The sequence below is a fragment of the Oncorhynchus mykiss genome, chromosome 15 (assembly GCF_057628025.1).
Source record: "Oncorhynchus mykiss isolate SJ-2025 chromosome 15, ASM5762802v1, whole genome shotgun sequence".
Taxonomy (NCBI): Eukaryota; Metazoa; Chordata; class Actinopteri; order Salmoniformes; family Salmonidae; genus Oncorhynchus; species Oncorhynchus mykiss.
Genome location: NC_143036.1, coordinates 8,924,074 through 8,942,383, shown reverse-complemented (window position 1 = coordinate 8,942,383; position 18,310 = coordinate 8,924,074). Strand labels below are relative to the sequence as shown.

General features: G+C 45.2%; 1 protein-coding gene and 1 long non-coding RNA gene across 7 annotated transcripts in view; one reads left to right on the top strand and one right to left on the bottom strand.

Moving 5' to 3' along the window:
- LOC149977374 (uncharacterized) overlaps positions 1-18,310 on the bottom strand; it is a 934,188-nt gene that overhangs the window by 245,095 nt on the left and 670,783 nt on the right. The gene's annotated exons all lie outside the window — the stretch shown is intronic.
- Positions 1-18,310, top strand: part of LOC110489553 (rho guanine nucleotide exchange factor 4) — a 169,960-nt gene that overhangs the window by 104,883 nt on the left and 46,767 nt on the right. For 3 of the 6 annotated variants that reach the window (XM_036945712.2, XM_021562278.3, XM_036945715.2), the window contains 9 exons: positions 6,894-7,073; positions 7,487-7,687; positions 8,184-8,363; positions 9,911-10,143; positions 10,758-10,887; positions 11,114-11,245; positions 11,880-12,123; positions 12,739-12,816; positions 14,769-16,007. In XM_036945712.2, coding sequence (XP_036801607.2) covers positions 6,894-7,073; positions 7,487-7,687; positions 8,184-8,363; positions 9,911-10,143; positions 10,758-10,887; positions 11,114-11,245; positions 11,880-12,123; positions 12,739-12,816; positions 14,769-14,926 — 1,536 coding nt within the window. In that variant the 3' untranslated portion in view covers positions 14,927-16,007. Of the gene's footprint in view, positions 1-6,893; positions 7,074-7,486; positions 7,688-8,183; positions 8,364-9,910; positions 10,144-10,757; positions 10,888-11,113; positions 11,246-11,879; positions 12,124-12,738; positions 12,817-13,860; positions 14,275-14,768; positions 16,008-18,310 lie in introns of those variants that run through there. The other 3 variants (XM_036945713.2, XM_090199068.1, XM_090199067.1) reach the window with 2 other exon arrangements.

Genomic DNA, 18,310 nt, shown 5'->3' with positions numbered 1-18,310 from the left:
GCCCAGGGCAGTAGTACCACCATGGCCCAGAGCTACTGATAAGGAGTCACACAGAGAGAAGTGCCCTGTTTACATCCACCACCTGGCAGAGATGCACTCACATGAGTGTGTGTGTATGTTTGGATTCTTCCTCTATTTTCCCTCTGTATACAAACTCGTATTGATATTCCAGTACAGCTAATACTAGAATATTATGTCTTTAACCTGGTTCACGTGATGAATATCTACTGTCAGTGAAATGAAATATTCTGGTGTTTAGTTGTATATTGATGGCAGGACCAGTAGAGGAGAGAATAGATTTGTGGGGGCATGTCGCCTAGCAACAGGGCCATAGTCCCCCTCACCGTGATGATGGATCTATAGCAGGGAGACATAGATCAGCGTAGCCCACAGACTAGATATAGAAATAGACACATAGGCTAAGTGACATCATAATATGATCTATGTTTGACAGTAGAACTGGGCCTATCGAGAAAAATCTCATGATAAATCGACGGAATTAATGCGCTAACGATAAATTGAACAATAAGTTTAGAACATCCATATACACCACAGTTTTTTTTAATTGACCCTTTTAACTAGTGCTAGCCATCGATTTTTCCATCATTAACAATAACACATATTAGTGTCATGACTGTCCTGTGAGGATCCAAATAGGCCAGATCAGGTTTGCAATTACTGACTTTAACCAGACCCCCTCTCACTCGCAGGACCTGGTGGGGTTTAACAACTCACGGTGCCCTGTTGTAAATCAAGGTAGAACATTCAACTCTCCCTCTCCAATGTCTTTTGTTTCAACAGACCTTTTCCCGCTGAAACTCAACATGTTCTAAAGTGGATACTGGAACAATATTTCTAACATAGAACATGGAGAATGGTCAGATGCGATCTATAGAACACTAACGTCATTTTGTTTGTTATTTTGTGATGTCATTAAAAATGTTATGGAGGAAATACTGTAACTTGGAAAGTATACCCACAGCATGGATGAAGATTCCATCCTATGCGTGTGCACGTGATATGAAAATGATGAAAATGTTTTTGTTAAGAAAGGGATATGATTTTAGGGGCCATAAGAGATTTTTATAAATTACAAACTTTGCAGAGTGACAAGTCACGCACCTGAGTGAGGTCAGAGACCTGAGCGTGTCAGCCTGACGGAACCGCCACTTTTGAACAAACTGTATAAAATTATGGGTTAAGAATTAACATACCAGACCAGATATACGTAGAGCTGCAGCTACACGTTAAAAGTGGTCTAAACTCTGAATATCAACACGAGGTAGAGACGATAAACTCACCTCTCTGACAATCACTGGTACGGCTGATTTGCTGTCCTAAGTAAAGTATCTAGAAAAGTGAATTTAAGTGGGACCATTCTACTACTATTCTCAAACCTTCATATTACGCTACTCTCATCACCCCACTGGGAACCATCGACACAGCTGGCTAGCACATTTTCAAAGAGGTATCTTCCAGAGCAAATGGAAGGAAAATCAACTGTCTAGTTCTGTTCAGGACTAGAGGACAAGTCACCGGATACAGGACAAATACAGAGATTAACAACAGAAGACTTGTTGGAACTCTTTTGGACAATCAGAGCCTTACAAGCGTGCCGCGAAAAGGCCCAAACCCCCTTTCCAAGGCTGCCCGTTTCCGAGAGAGATACACGGCTAAACAAGGCATCTCACGTAAATACATTCATGATTTCTTACTCCAAGCAGGTGGAGGTTCGTGTGCAAAGTTTAGGAATACTATTAGTGAGAGTAGTTTCTAAATGTACCAACGTTGTGCTTCTGTCCCTCTCTCTCTCTCTCTCTCTCTCTCTCTCTCTCTCTCTCTCTCTCTCTCTCTCTCGCCCTCTCCATGTCTTTTGTAACAAGCAGCCATGTTGTTGTCAGTCCGCTAGGGACCTGTTTTTAACGTATTAAGTGTGTATGTTTATCCTTTGTTACCCTTTAATTAGCTAGTAAATAAATATTGAACCGATTTGTATAGTACTGAATTATAAGTAAGGTCAAATCAAATCAAATGTATTTATATAGCCCTTCGTACATCAGCTGAAATCTCAAAGTGCTGTACAGAAACCCAGCCTAAAACCCCAAACAGCAAGCAATGCAGGTGTTGAAGCACGTTGGCCCGGAAAAACTCCCTAGAGTTTGGGATGGGATGTTTGCAGATGCAAGGAAGTTACAACTGTTCAGAATGATGATATGATACGAGGTTATGATTAATAAGTTGACTGTTTATAGATGTGATACCTTTTTGAGTTTCATTAGGGAGAGAGTAACTCTTTTAAAGAACCGCTCTCGTGGTGCCGCAGATCCTAATGAGTTAATCGTTACATTATTAATTTAATCGGGTAAGAATTAGTTTATAAGATAAATAAAAAAAACTGTCTTCAGATTAATGTTAAAGTCAAGTCACGACATTAGAAAACTTATTTCATTCACGGTTCTCTAGTATAGGCTACTTATCATAATTAACGATATCAGCAAAATGCCTGTGATGTATGGTCGGTTTCAACATTTTCAGTTTATGTGCTGCTACATCACGCTGCCTCACACTGCAGAAACAGGAGATAGACTATTGTCCTGTCCAGGGGATGTACTGGTACGTCAGGCTGCCTCACACTGCAGAAACAGGAGATAGACTAGTGTCCTGTCCAGTGGGTGTACTGGTACATCACGCTGCCTCACACTACAGAAACAGGAGATAGACTATTGTCCTGTCCAGGGGATGTACTGGTACATCACGCTGCCTCACACTACAGAAACAGGAGATAGACTAGTGTCCTGTCCAGTGGGTGTACTGGTACATCACGCTGCCTCACACTACAGAAACAGGAGATAGACTAGTGTCCTGTCCAGGGGGTGTCCTGTACATCACGCTGCCTCACACTACAGAAACAGGAGATAGACTATTGTCCTGTCCAGTGGGTGTACTGGTACGTCAGGCTGCCTCACACTACAGAAACAGGAGATAGACTAGTGTCCTGTCCAGGGGATGTACTGGTACATCAAGCTGTCTCACTACAGAAACAGGAGATAGACTAGTGTCCTGTCCAGGGGGTGTCCTGTACATCACGCTGCCTCACACTACAGAAACAGGAGATAGACTATTGTCCTGTCCAGTGGGTGTACTGGTACGTCAGGCTGCCTCACCCTACAGAAACAGGAGATAGACTAGTGTCCTGTCCAGGGGATGTACTGGTACATCAAGCTGTCTCACTACAGAAACAGGAGATAGACTAGTGTCCTGTCCAGGGGGTGTCCTGTACATCACGCTGCCTCACACTACAGAAACAGGAGATAGACTAGTGTCCTGTCCAGGGGATGTACTGGTACGTCAAGCTGTCTCACTACAGAAACAGGAGATAGACTAGTGTCCTGTCCAGGGGGTGTCCTGTACATCACGCTGCCTCACACTACAGAAACAGGAGATAGACTAGTGTCCTGTCCAGGGGATGTACTGGTACATCACGCTGCCTCACACTACAGAAACAGGAGATAGACTAGTGTCCTGTCCAGGGGGTGTCCTGTACATCACGCTGCCTCACACTGCAGAAACAGGAGATAGACTATTGTCCTGTCCAGTGGGTGTACTGGTACGTCAGGCTGCCTCACACTGCAGAAACAGGAGATAGACTATTGTCCTGTCCAGGGGGTGTACTGGTACGTCAGGCTGCCTCACACTGCAGAAACAGGAGATAGACTAGTGTCCTGTCCAGTGGGTGTACTGGTACATCACGCTGCCTCACACTGCAGAAACAGGAGATAGACTATTGTCCTGTCCAGTGGGTGTACTGGTATGTCAGGCTGCCTCACACTACAGAAACAGGAGATAGACTAGTGTCCTGTCCAGGGGATGTACTGGTACATCATGCTGCCTCACACTGCAGAAACAGGAGATAGACTAGTGTCCTGTCCAGTGGGTGTACTGGTACGTCAGGCTGCCTCACACTACAGAAACAGGAGATAGACTAGTGTCCTGTCCAGGGGATGTACTGGTACATCATGATGCCTCACACTGCAGAAACAGGAGATAGACTATTGTCCTGTCCAGTGGGTGTACTGGTACGTCAGGCTGCCTCACACTACAGAAACAGGAGATAGACTATTGTCCTGTCCAGTGGGTGTACTGGTACGTCAGGCTGCCTCACACTGCAGAAACAGGAGATAGACTATTGTCCTGTCCAGTGGGTGTACTGGTACGTCAGGCTGCCTCACACTACAGAAACAGGAGATAGACTATTGTCCTGTCCAGTGGGTGTACTGGTACGTCAGGCTGCCTCACACTACAGAAACAGGAAATAGGCTCCTGCTTTATGGGCCATTCGGACAAGGCGTACTACTATAATGCCAGCATGATGTTGACGCAGTAGTTTGTATGTCTGTGTGTGCATGTACAGTTGAAGTCAGAAAATTACAGACACTTAGGTTGGAGTCATTGAAACTTGTTTTTCAACCACTCCACACATTTCTTGGTAACAAACTACAGTTTTGGGAAGTCGGTTAGGACATCTACTTTGTGTATGACACAAGTCATTTTTCCAACAATTGTTTACAGACAAATTATTTCACTTATAATTCACTGTATCACAATTCCAGTGGGTCAGAAGTTTACATACACTTAGTTGACAGTTGACTGTGCCTTTAAAAAGTTTGGAAAATTCCAGAAAATTATGTCATGGCAAAAACTTCTGATCGGCAAATTATATATATATTTTTCTTCCTTTATTTAACTAGGCAAGTCAGTTAAGAACAAATTCTCATTTTCAATGACGGCCTAGGATCAGTGGGTTAACTGCCTGTTCAGGGGCAGAACGACAGTTTTGTTCCTTGTCAGCTCGGGGATTTGAAATTGCAACCTTTCGGTTACTAGTTGACATAATTTGAGTCAATTGGAGGTGTACCTGTGGATGTATTTCAAGGCCTACCTTCAAACTCAGTGCCTCTTTGCTTGACATCATGGGAAATTCAAAAGAAATCAGCCAAGACCTGGTTCATACTTGGGAGTCTTTTCCAAACGCCTGAAGGTACCACGTTGATCTGTACAAACAATAGTATGCAAGTATAAACACCATGGGACCACACATCCATCATACCGCTCAGGAAGGAAACGTGTTCTGTCTCCTAGAGATGAATGTACTTTGGTGCAGAAAGTGCAAATCAATCCCAGAACAACAGCAAAGGACCTTGTGAAGATGCTGGAGGAACCAGGTACAAAAGTATCTATATCCACAGTAAAACGAGTCCTATATCAACATAACCTGAAAGGCCGCTCAGCAAGGAAGAACCCATTGCACCAAAACCGCCATATAAAAGCCAGACTACAGTTTGCAACTGCACATGGGGACAAAGATCGTACTTTTTGGAAAAATGTCCTCTGGTCTGATGAAACAAAAATAGAACTATTTGGCCATAATGACCATCGTTATGTTTGGAGGAAAAAGGGGGACGCTTGCAAGCCGAAGAACACTATCCCAACCGTGGCAGCATCATATTGTGGGGGTGCTTTGCTGCAGGAGGGACTGGTGCACTTCACAAAATAGATGGCGTCATGAGGACAAAAAATTACGTGGATATATTGAAGCAACATCTCAGGACATCAGTCAGGAAGGTTAAAGCTTGGTTGCAAATGGGTCTTCCGAGTGGACAATAACCACAAGCATACTTCCAAAGTTGTGGAAAATTGCTTAAGGACAACAAAGTCAAGGTATTGGAGTGGCCATCACAAAGCCCTGACCTCAATCCTGTAGAAAATGTGTAGGTAGGACTGAAGAACCGTGTGTGTGAGCAAGGAGGCCTACAAACCTGACTCAGTTACACCAGCTCTACTGGTTCCACCAGCTCTACTGGTTCCACTCAGTTCCACCAGCTCCCAACTTATTGTGGGAAGCTTGTGGAAGGCTACCCGAAACGTTTGCCCCGAGTTAAACAATTTAAAGGCAATGCTACCAAATCCTAATTGAGTGTATGTAAACTTCTGACCCATTGGGAATGTGATGAAAGAAATAAAAGCTGAAATAAATCATTCTCTCTACTATTATTCTGACATTTCACATTCTTAAAATAAAGAGGTGATCCTAACTGACCAAAGATGGGTAATTCTTACTAGGATTAAATGTCAGGAATTGTGAAAAACTGAGTTTAAATGTATTTGGCTAAGGTGTATGTAAACTTCGACTTCAACTATACGTGTGTGTATGTGGCAATGTGAAATATGATGACTGTTGTACATTTATCAGGCTCTTTAGCTCTCTTTCTCTCATTCTCTCTCTTATCTCCACATTGATCTCTGTCAAGCCCCTCTCAGTCTCAGTGGCTTGGCTCAACAGAATCAATGCTTTCCACTCAGGACCTGACCCAGTTAGCTTAGCTAACGCAGTAGCGGAAAGATGATTATGTTGTGTCTGTGCTAAAATGTAGCCTACAGAGTAGAAACATTGTTGTTACAAAGTCATCATTTCTGGGTTGAAACAACATTGTACTCCTTGTCTAGCAGTAGTCATGTTTCAGAGTGATGAGTTGTAGTTTAGTGATACTGTACAGCCCTATTACATCATACTGTAAATCATGCATATCTCTACTCTCTCTATCAGCCACTCTGCTTTCCAGTGAGGTTATTTATAAACTGGTTTTACAAAGTCATCCGTGCTGGATGAATAACGTACAGAGGAGTTCCTGACCAGGGAAACCTTCAGGGCCCCTAGTTAGCCCATAACTAGAGTTTTTCCTGATCAGAATTGTTTAAAAAGTTTAGAAACCTTGTTTACCTTGTATTACAATGTCGTCCATTTTTTTATTATGCCACTATGAAATCCTCCCATTACTGACCTGTGCTGTCCCGTCTGTCTGTTTGTCTGTCCCTGTCTGTCTGTCCTTCCCCAGCTGATTAGCGATGGCAGCTGTGTGTACGCCGAGGCGCTGTGGGACCATGTCACTATGGACGACCAGGAGCTGGGCTTCAAGGCGGGGGATGTCATCGAGGTAGTGGATGCCACCAACAAAGAGTGGTGGTGGGGACGCATTCTGGACAGTGAGGGCTGGTTCCCAGCCAGCTTCGTCCGGGTAAGAAACCAACTCTACATCTGTCTGTCTCTCTTTCTATCTCTCTCTCTCTCTCTCTTTTTCTCTCTCTCTCTCTCTCTCTCTCTCTCTCGCTCTCTCTCTCTCTCTCTCTCTGGAACTGAGGACAACAGAAATGAACTACTCTCTCTATCTCTCTCTCTCTCTATCTCTCTCTCTCTATCTCTCTCTCTCTCTCTATCTCTATCTCTATCTCTATCTCTATCTCTCTCTCTCTGGAACTGAGGACAACAGAAATGAACTACTCTCTCTTATTTATCTTTGTTATATATTATCATTGCTAGGGTTGTAAGTGCTGCAGTTGTCCCCCCCCAAAACATTCTGCATCTTAACTTTAGTGATCTGTTAGCGAGGGAATTCTATAACAACGGCACCTTTCTCCCTGGTCCCTGTAGTTGCGTGTGAACCAGGATGAGCCTATGGAGGAGTACCTAGCCCAGCTGGAGAAGCCTGGGGCTGGGGAGAATGACCAGCCAGGCGTGGGCCTGTTTCTGGGACCAGGCCTACCTTGTAAGGAACAGATGAGGACTAATGTCATCAATGAGATCATGATCACAGAGAGAGACTACATCAAACACCTCAAAGACATCTGTGAGGTAAGTACAGCTCAGTTCAGACTACAGCGTCTCAGTTCAGACTACAGCGTCTCAGTTCAGACTACAGCCTCTCAGTTCAGACTACAGCGTCTCAGTTCAGACTACAGCGTCTCAGTTCAGACTACAGCGTCTCAGTTCAGACTACAGCCTCTCAGTTCAGACTACAGCGTCTCAGTTCAGACTACAGCGTCTCAGTTCAGACTACAGCGTCTCAGTTCAGACTACAGCGTCTCAGTTCAGACTACAGCCTCTCAGTTCAGACTACAGCCTCTCAGTTCAGACTACAGCCTCTCAGTTCAGACTACAGCCTCTCAGTTCAGACTACAGCGTCTCAGTTCAGACTACAGCCTCTCAGTTCAGACTACAGCGTCTCAGTTCAGATTAGGGCATCTCAACTTTCAACGGGATTAATTCTAGGAATTATTAACATATTTGACAGAGTAAAATCAGATAGACCTCTGTATAATCTACTACATGGGTCTACTGTTCCTCTCAGGGTTACATCAAGCAGTGCCGTAAGAGGATAGACATGTTCACAGAGGAGCAGCTGCTGTGTATCTTCGGAAACATTGAGGACATCTACCGCTTCCAGAAAAAGTTCCTGAAAGGTCTGGAGAAGAGGTTCAACCAGGAGCAGCCGCACCTCAGCGAGATCGGATCCTGCTTCCTTGAACATGTGAGTAGTGTTCAACACTGTCACACCCTGACCATAGTTTGCTTTGTATGTTTCTATGTTTTGTTTGGGTCGTCATCCAAACCTTGGGTATGGTACCAGATATAATGGTCAGGTTGGGGGGAGTACATGGGTCGTCATCCAAACCTTGGGGATAGTACCAGATAGTACCAGATATAATGGCCAGGTTAGGGGGAGTACATGGGCCTCCTTCCAAACATTGGTGATAGTAACAGATATAATCATCAGGTAGAAAACATGGCTTAATGATTCAGCAATCAATGGGGCAGAGAGCTGCAGCAAAACAATGGATATCTGCCCAAGGGGATTTTCTTTTACGTCAATCTTAAGCAAGGCATCAAGCACATCAAAGATAGTAAGTTGTTGAAATTGAATCAACGTTGATGGGTTAACCGTTGAGTCAGCTAGAGGCAGCCAGAGGGAAGAGTATTCGATTGACTGACCGGGGTCAATTAAACCACCGTTTCTGTCAAATAAAAAGCCTGCAGAGATAAAATGCTCAAAGCATCTGTAGTGGCTTAAATTGTCCAATAGAATTGTCCCAAATTCCATTCTAATCCTTTAGCCGCGATGGAGATTGGTGAAATGTTAGTCTTGACGCAGACAAATCGAATGTCCAGAGTTTGATTCAAGTTGGCTAATTGACTAACCGGGTATCTGCATTGTGTCCTGCCACCCACCACCCGTCAACCCCTCTTTTACGCTACTGCTACTCTCTGTTCATCATATATGCATAGTCACTTTAACCATATCTACATGTACATACTACCTCAGCCTGACTAACTGGTGTCTGTATGTAGCCTCGCTACTTTTATAGCCTCGCTACTGTATATAGCCTGTCTTTTTACTGTTGTTTTATTTCTTTACTTACCTATTGTTCACCTAATTTCAATTTTTTTGCACTATTGGTTAGAGCCTGTAAGTAAGCATTTCACTGTAAGGTCTTGTATTCGACACGTGACAAATAAACTTTGATTTGAAAAATCATACTCCATTCATTTGTCATTCTTCTGGATACAACAATGTACAGAATATTTTCTACCAAAAATGAATTCTGATCATTCAAACTAAAGAAACAAACAGCATGGTAAACAAGTCTAAATACTGTGTGCTGCCGTTCCAGTCCCTCCCAGTTGGCCTCTGAGCTTCTCTGCCTTTTAACCTTATTCTCCATCGGCCTGTAGAGGGGGAACACACACTTTACAGGGGATTAATGGCAAACACCCACACGACAGAACTGCATCGTGAATTGGAAACATGCTAATAAACAACAGGACCTATTTGTCTCCTGTGGCATGACTTATTCCATTCTTCTCAGTTAGGATGCCAGAGTCAGACAGAACTTGCTTAGTCATGGAGAAGAAGAGGAGGAATTTATACGATTCAGTGCATTTACCGTTTTCCAAAATGTAGAAGGATCACCAGCAGTTTACGTTAGGGATCCAAGTCAAGAAACCTCTCTAGAGCCTAATTTTCATTGTTTCAAACCGCCATGTTTACGCGTCCTGTCTCTTCCTCTCCCTCCTCAGCAAACAGACTTCCAGATCTACTCGGAGTACTGTAACAACCACCCCAACGCCTGTGTGCAGTTGTCCAGGCGGATGAAGACCAACAAGTACGTGTTCTTCTTCGAGGCTTGTCGTCTGCTGCAGAAGATGATTGACATCTCGCTGGATGGGTTCCTGCTCACGCCCGTTCAGAAGATCTGCAAGTACCCTCTGCAGCTGGCCGAGCTACTGAAATACACCAACCCCCAGCACAGGTAAGTACCCTCTGCAGCTGGCCGAGCTACTGAAATACACCAACCCTCAGCACAGGCAAGTACCCTCTGCAGCTGGCCGAGCTACTGAAATAAACCAACCCCCAGCACAGGTAAGTACCCTCTGCAGCTGGCCGAGCTACTGAAATACACCAACCCCCAGCACAGGTAAGTACCCTCTGCAGCTGGCCGAGCTACTGAAATACACCAACCCCCAGCACAGGCAAGTACCCTCTGCAGCTGGCCGAGCTACTGAAATAAACCAACCCCCAGCACAGGTAAGTACCCTCTGCAGCTGGCCGAGCTACTGAAATACACCAACCCCCAGCACAGGTAAGTACCCTCTGCAGCTGGCCGAGCTACTGAAATACACCAACCCCCAGCACAGGTACTGTAAACCAGCACACTCATTCTACTGTACAGTCTAACCTACACCTAATTCACTTACAGCAGTGGTACTGACACTGATAATATATTTAGTTATTCTCAGATTGTAAATTGGCAGCCATATTACTGACTTTTATAGAAAACAAAGCTTTTATAAGATACAGTGTGATGTGAGAGAGAAAGGAAGTAGAGATAGAGGCATAGAGTCTAACATGGTCATCTGGGATCAGGGACTATAGGGACGTGGAGGCTGCCTTGAACGCCATGAAGAACGTGGCCAGGCTGATCAATGAGAGGAAGCGACGCCTGGAGAACATCGACAAGATCGCTCAATGGCAGCGCTCCATAGAGGACTGGGAGGTGAGGAACAGTGCATCATGGGTCATGGAACAGAATCCATGACTAGGGGTCAGGTTTTTATCTGACCAGGTGACTTGATCTGGAAACCAGGCCTGAAGTCAGGACCAATTCCGGGCCCTAGCTATACAATACACATCTGTTGGATGAACAATCTCTGTATCTCATGCCCCCCTGTATCTCTGCAGGCTCTAACATATATTTATTGTGTGGGTTTGACCATGGTCAGGGAGAAGATATCCTTAGTAAAAGTTCAGATCTGATCTTCTCTGGAGAGCTGACGAAGATCTCCCAGCCTCAGGCTAGGAGCCAGCAGCGCATGTTCTTCCTCTTCGACCACCAGATGGTCTACTGCAAAAAGGTGAGCAACGCTGTTAAAAACTCCAACCCTTCCCTGACCATGTACGCCTTAGGGTTAGTAACACTTCCCTGTATCCCTCTAGGACCTCCTGCGCAGGGACATGCTAGGACCTCCTGCGCAGGGACATGCTGTACTGTTAGGGTTAGAAACACTTCCCTGTATCCCACTAGGACCTCCTGCGCAGGGACATGCTAGGACCTCCTGCACAGGGACATGCTAGGCCCTCCTGCGCAGGGACATGCTAGGCCCTCCTGCACAGGGACATGCTAGGAACTCCTGCACAGGGACATGCTAGGACCTCCTGCACAAGGACATGCTAGGCCCTCCTGCACAGGGACATGCTAGGCCCTCCTGCACAGGGACATGCTAGGACCTCCTGCGCAGGGACATGCTAGGACCTCCTGCACAGGGACATGCTGTACTGTTAGGGTTAGTAACACTTCCCTGTATCCCCCTAGGACCTCCTGCTCAGGGACATGCTAGGACCTCCTGCACAGGGACATGCTGTACTGTTAGGGTTAGTAACACTTCCCTGTATCCCTCTAGGACCTCCTGCTCAGGGACATGCTAGGACCTCCTGCGCAGGGACATGCTGTACTGTAAGCGTTAGTAACACATCCCTGTATCCCACTAGGACCTCCTGCGCAGGGACATGCTGTACTGTAAGGGTCGTATGGACATGGACCAGATGGAGGTGGTGGATGTGGAGGACGGGAAGGAGAAGGACTTCAACGTGTCGGTGAAGAACGCTCTGAAACTGTGCTCGCTGGCGGGTGACGAGGTCCACCTGCTGTGTGCCAAGAAGCCTGAGCAGAAACAACGCTGGCTCCGAGCCTTCCAGGACGAGAGGAGGCAGGTGCAGCACGACCGCGAGACAGGTGAGGAGACGCCGCCCCGTTGCCTTAGGGATAACTGTCAGTTAACCGTCTCTGTCATGGTTGTACGCCTCCGTTTGAAAAAAGGTATGTGATGAACTGCCGACCTGTGTTATTGCTAGTCAGCTTAAAGCCACTGGCTGTGCTTCCTTTCCTGTTCAGTCAAATGTGAGTTTGGCCCTCCTGTCTCTCTAATGCTGCAGTAGTAGTTGAAACAGCTGTTGGGGCTGTGGTCAGAGAACCACCAGGAAGAGAAGGGTATGCTAATGTCTCAGAGTGTCATTGATCCCTCGGATAAACAGGCAAAAGGCCCATCAATCCATCTCAGCTGTCCGCTTCGCTTCTCTGACGTAGTCTCAGGGTTTTGTCTGGGATCTGTCATGTGTGGAGGGTTCTGGTTGGAAATTCAGTGGGCTCTTTCTCTGAGGCTGTCTGCCTTCCTAACCCTGATCCCCCTGGAAAACAAAGCAAATGGATGCTCCTGAAACGTTCTCATCCAACAATCTGGTCTTGTGTTATTCTGTTCACTCTGAAAAGCTGGGTATTGATAGGTGGTCCTGGCAGAATGAATCTGTGATATCCACAATGACCTATGCCCTATGTGGTTTCCACCTCCAGGATTCTCTATCACTGAGGTCCAGAAGAAACAGGCCATGCTCAACGCCTGCAAAAGCCATCCAGCTGGGAAGCCCAAAGGTATGTCTGGGTAATGTAGTCCTTAGGGGGTTATGTTGAATATGGTTGCATGGCAGGAAAACTAAATTTCCCTTTGGGAGGTTTAGGTTTGGCTGTGTGGATGGGTACGTGTCAAAGGTTTGATCTACAGTACCAGTCAACAGTTTGGACACCTACTCATTCAGTAGGTGAATGACAGACACCTACTAATACCTACTCACCTACTCATAACACATATGGAATCATGTAGTAACCAAAAAAGTGTTAAACAAATCAGTTAGTCACCTGGAATGCATTTCAATTAACAAGTGTGCCTTGTTAAAAGTACATTTGTTGAATTTCTTTCATAAAAGGAAGATAGTCCTATTTGGTAAAAGACCAAGTCCATTTTATGGCAAGAACAGCTCAAATAAGCAAAGAGAAACGACAGTCTATCATTACTTTAAGACATTAAGGTTAGTCAATCCAGAAAAGTGCAGTCACAAAAACCATCAAGCGCTATGATGAAACTGGCTCTCATGAGGACCACCACAGGAAAGGAAGTCCCAGAGTTACCTCTGCTGCAGAGGATAAGTTCATTAGAGTTAACTGCCCCTCAGATTGCAGCTCAAATAAATGCTTCTCTGAGTTAAAGTAACAGGCATCTCAACATTAACTGTTCAGAGGGGACTGTGTGAATCAGGCCTTCATGGTCGAATTGCTGCAAAGAAAATACTACTAAAGGACACCAATAATAAGAAGAGACTTGCTTAGGCCAAGAAACACAAGCAATGGACATTAGACCAGTGGAAATCTGTCTTTTGGTCTGATGAGTCCAAATTTTTGATTTTTGGTTCCAATCGCCTTGTCTTTGTGAGATGCAGAGTAGGTAAATGCATATGTGGTTTCCACCGTGAAGCATGGAGGAGGAGGTGTGATGTGTGGGGGTGCTTTGCTGGTGACACTGTCTGTGATTTATTTAGAATTCAATGCACACGTAACCAGCATGGCTACCACAGCCTTCTGCAGTGATACGCCATCACATCTGGTTTGCACTTAGTGGGACTATCATGTGTTTTTCAACAGGACAATGAACCAACACACCTACAGGCTGTGTAAGGGCTATTTGACCAAGAAGAAAAGTGATGGAGTGCTGCATCAGATGACCTGGCCTCCACAATAACCTGACCTCAACCCAATTGAGATGATTTGAGATGAGTTGGACCGCAGAGTGAAGGAAAAAACAGCCAACAAATGCTCAGCATATATGGAAACTACTTCAAGACTGTTAGAAAAGCATTCCAGATTAAGCTGGTTGAGAGAATGCCAAGAGTGTGAAAAGCTGTCATCAAGGCAAAGGGTGGCTACTTTGAAGAATATAAAATATATTTTGATTTGTTTAACACTTTTTTGGTTACTACATGATTCCATATGTGTTATTTCTTCACTATTATTCTACAATGGAGAAAATAGTAACAATAAAGAAAACCCTTTGAATGAGTCGGCGTGTGACTGGTACTGTAGGTCAACATTGAAATGGTATTTTGGTATTTCATTAGGATGCCTATTAGCTGTTGTGAAAGCAGCAGCTACTCTTCCTGGGGTCCACACAGAACATGACTCATGACATAATATAGAACAGCTCAAGGACTGAACTGCAAACACACACTGTACTGTGCATTTAAAAAACCCTAGTCTCTCGTCACAGCCTTGACATTAACATGTTGAAAATTAAGTATCTGATTTAGTTCTGGGTGCTGAGATTACTAACCCCCCCTCTGTTCTCCTCTCCCCAGCAGTGACCCTTAGATTACTGACCCCCCCCCCCCCTCTGTTCTCCTCTCCCCAGCAGTGACCCTTAGATTACTAACCCTCCCCCTCTGTTCTCCTCTCCCCAGCGGCGACCCTTAGATTACTAACCCTCCCCCTCTGTTCTCCTCTCCCCAGCAGTGACACAGAGATTACTAACCTCCCCTCTGTTCTCCTCTCCCCAGCGATGACACGGCCCTATTGTGACTTCCTGCTCCGTCAGAAGCAGCCATCTCTGCCCAGCAGGGTTCCCCAGCAGCAGGTCTTCATGCTGGCTGAGCCCAAACGAAAGGCAACCACCTTCTGGCAAAACATTGGCAGACTGACGCCTTTCAAGAAGTGAACCGCCAAAGGAGAGGAGAGCTCTCCGCTCGTGCCTGAACTTAACTTTTTATGCCAGATGCTCTTTTTTTTATTATATATATATATATATATGTATACATAATCCTATCCTAATTGATATACTGATATCGTGAAAGATTATTACAATGATATTTTCTTCTTTGAGAAAGCACTTTATAGGTTGGTTACAATTAGACTTGGGAATGGTTCTTCCGGACATTGTGTGTATATATACACGTTGGGAGACCGTCACGAGGACTATTATACCTGCTACTGCAACCAACAACCGATTGGTTCCACTACTGCTGCGTGATCATGTGACTGACTGCCAGTGAGGCTCCTCCTCTTTATGAAAGACGTTGACTGGCGACAGCAAAATGTGACATTTTTACCGCCCCCCCATTGTTTTTGTTTTCCGACTAAATGCCAACTGTTCACAACGCCAGAAACATGTTACTTTTGCATTTAAGTTTCTTTCTGGAACAAAAAAAAAAGGTGAAAAATTGTGATAAAGGTTTATTGTACTTCTCTCTGTACAAAAAAATGTTTTCCTGGTTTATTTTAATTATTTAATAAGAGTCACACGCCTAACCTTTGAACTTTCCCAAACTCGGTCCTCTGGACCCAAAGGGGTGCACATTTTGGTTTTTGCCCCTAACACTACACAGCTGATTCAAATGGTCAAAGCTTGATGATTATCAAAAACTAAACATGTACCCCTTGAGGACTGAGTTTGGGATCCCTGCCTTACCCTGTGCGTCATTAACTTCTTAATGGAAGTGCCATCTGAAGAGTGTACGGATGCTTTGAAACACACAGTATGAAGAGTACTGTTTTACCTTTATAAACCCCTACATTTACATTCATTTAGCAACACATTTTCAGATTCTACAGGTACGGTATTCTCAAAATGAGGCTGGATTGAAGAGGTGCAACTGCACTTTTGTTTCCCATTGGAACGCTGTCTGTCTGTGACACCTTCCAGAAGTGTTCATTTACGGGTGAATATTCAGGGTTTCTGGCAAGACAAAGTTGTCTGTTGTGACAAAAAAATAAATGCGTGTTCACGCTGATGAAGAGACTACAGGCTCCCTTGTATTCCGGCTGGTGAGGAGACTACAGGGAGCTTGTATTCCTGTTGATGAGGAGACTACAGGGAGCTTGTATTCCTGTTGATGAGGAGACTACAGGGAGCTTGTATTCCTGATGATGAGGAGACTACAGGGAGCTTGTATTCCTGCTGATGAGGAGACTACAGGGAGCTTGTATTCCTGCTGATGAAGAGACTACAGGCTCACTTGTATTCCTGTTGATGAGGAGACTACAGGGAGCTTTTATTCCTGTTGATGAGGAGACTACAGGAGGCTTGTATTCCTGTTGATGAGGAGACTACAGGGAGCTTGTATTCCTGTTGACGAGGAGACTACAGGCTCGCTTGTATTCCTGTTGATGAGGAGACTACAGGGAGCTTGTATTCCTGTTGATGAGGAGACTACAGTGAGCTTGTATTAATGTTGATGAGGAGACTACAGGGAGCTTGTATTCCTGTTGATGAGGAGACTACAGGGAGCTTGTATTCCTGTTGATGAGGAGACTACAGGGAGCTTGTATTCCTGTTGATGAGGAGACTACAGGGAGCTTGTATTCCTGTTGATGAGGAGACTGCAGGGAGCTTGTATTCCTGTTGATGAGGAGACTACAGGGAGCTTGTATTCCTGTTGATGAGGAGACTACAGGCTTGCTTGTATTCCTGCTGATGAGGAGACTAAAGGGAGCTTGTATTCATGTTGATGAGGAGACTACAGGGAGCTTGTATTCCTGCTGATGAAGAGACTACAGGGAGCTTGTATTCCTGTTGATGAGGAGACTACAGGCTCACTTGTATTGCTGCTGATGAGGAGACTACAGGGAGCTTGTGTTCCTGTTGATGAGAAGACTACAGGGAGCTTGTATTCCTGTTGATGAGGAGACTACAGGGAGCTTGTATTCCTGTTGATGAGGAGACTACAGGGAGCTTGTATTCCTGTTGATGAGGAGACTACAGGGAGCTTGTATTCCTGTTGATGAGGAGACTACAGGGAGCTTGTATTCCTGCTGATGAGGAGACTACATGGAGCTTGTATTCCTGTTGATAGGAGATTACAGGGAGCTTGTATTCCTGTTGATGAGGAGACTACAGGGAGCTTGTATTCCTGCTGATGAAGAGACTACAGGGAGCTTGTATTCCTGTTGATGAGGAGACTACAGGCTCGCTTGTATTCCTGTTGATGAGGAGACTACAGGCTCGCTTGTATTGCTGCTGATGAGGAGACTACAGGGAGCTTGTATTCCTGTTGATGAGAAGACTACAGGGAGCTTGTATTCCTGTTGATGAGGAGACTACAGGGAGCTTGTATTCCTGTTGATGAGGAGACTACAGTGAGCTTGTATTCCTGTTGATGAGGAGACTACAGGGAGCTTGTATTCCTGTTGATGAGGAGACTACAGGGAGCTTGTATTCCTGTTGATGAGGAGACTACAGGGAGCTTGTATTCCTGTTGATGAGGAGACTACAGGGAGCTTGTATTCCTGTTGATGAGGAGACTGCAGGGAGCTTGTATTCCTGTTGATGAGGAGACTACAGGGAGCTTGTATTCCTGTTGATGAGGAGACTACAGGCTTGCTTGTATTCCTGCTGATGAGGAGACTAAAGGGAGCTTGTATTCATGTTGATGAGGAGACTACAGGGAGCTTGTATTCCTGCTGATGAAGAGACTACAGGGAGCTTGTATTCCTGTTGATGAGGAGACTACAGGCTCACTTGTATTGCTGCTGATTAGGAGACTACAGGGAGCTTGTGTTCCTGTTGATGAGAAGACTACAGGGAGCTTGTATTCCTGTTGATGAGGAGACTACAGGGAGCTTGTATTCCTGTTGATGAGGAGACTACAGGGAGCTTGCATTCCTGTTGATGAGGAGACTACAGGGAGCTTGTATTCCTGTTGATGAGGAGACTACAGGGAGCTTGTATTCCTGCTGATGAGGAGACTACATGGAGCTTGTATTCCTGTTGATGAGGAGATTACAGGGAGCTTGTATTCCTGTTGATGAGGAGACTACAGGGAGCTTGTATTCCTGCTGATGAAGAGACTACAGGGAGCTTGTATTCCTGTTGATGAGGAGACTACAGGCTCGCTTGTATTCCTGTTGATGAGGAGACTACAGGCTCGCTTGTATTGCTGCTGATGAGGAGACTACAGGGAGCTTGTATTCCTGTTGATGAGAAGACTACAGGGAGCTTGTATTCCTGTTGATGAGGAGACTACAGGGAGCTTGTATTCCTGTTGATGAGGAGACTACAGGGAGCTTGTATTCCTGTTGATGAGGAGACTACAGGGAGCTTGTA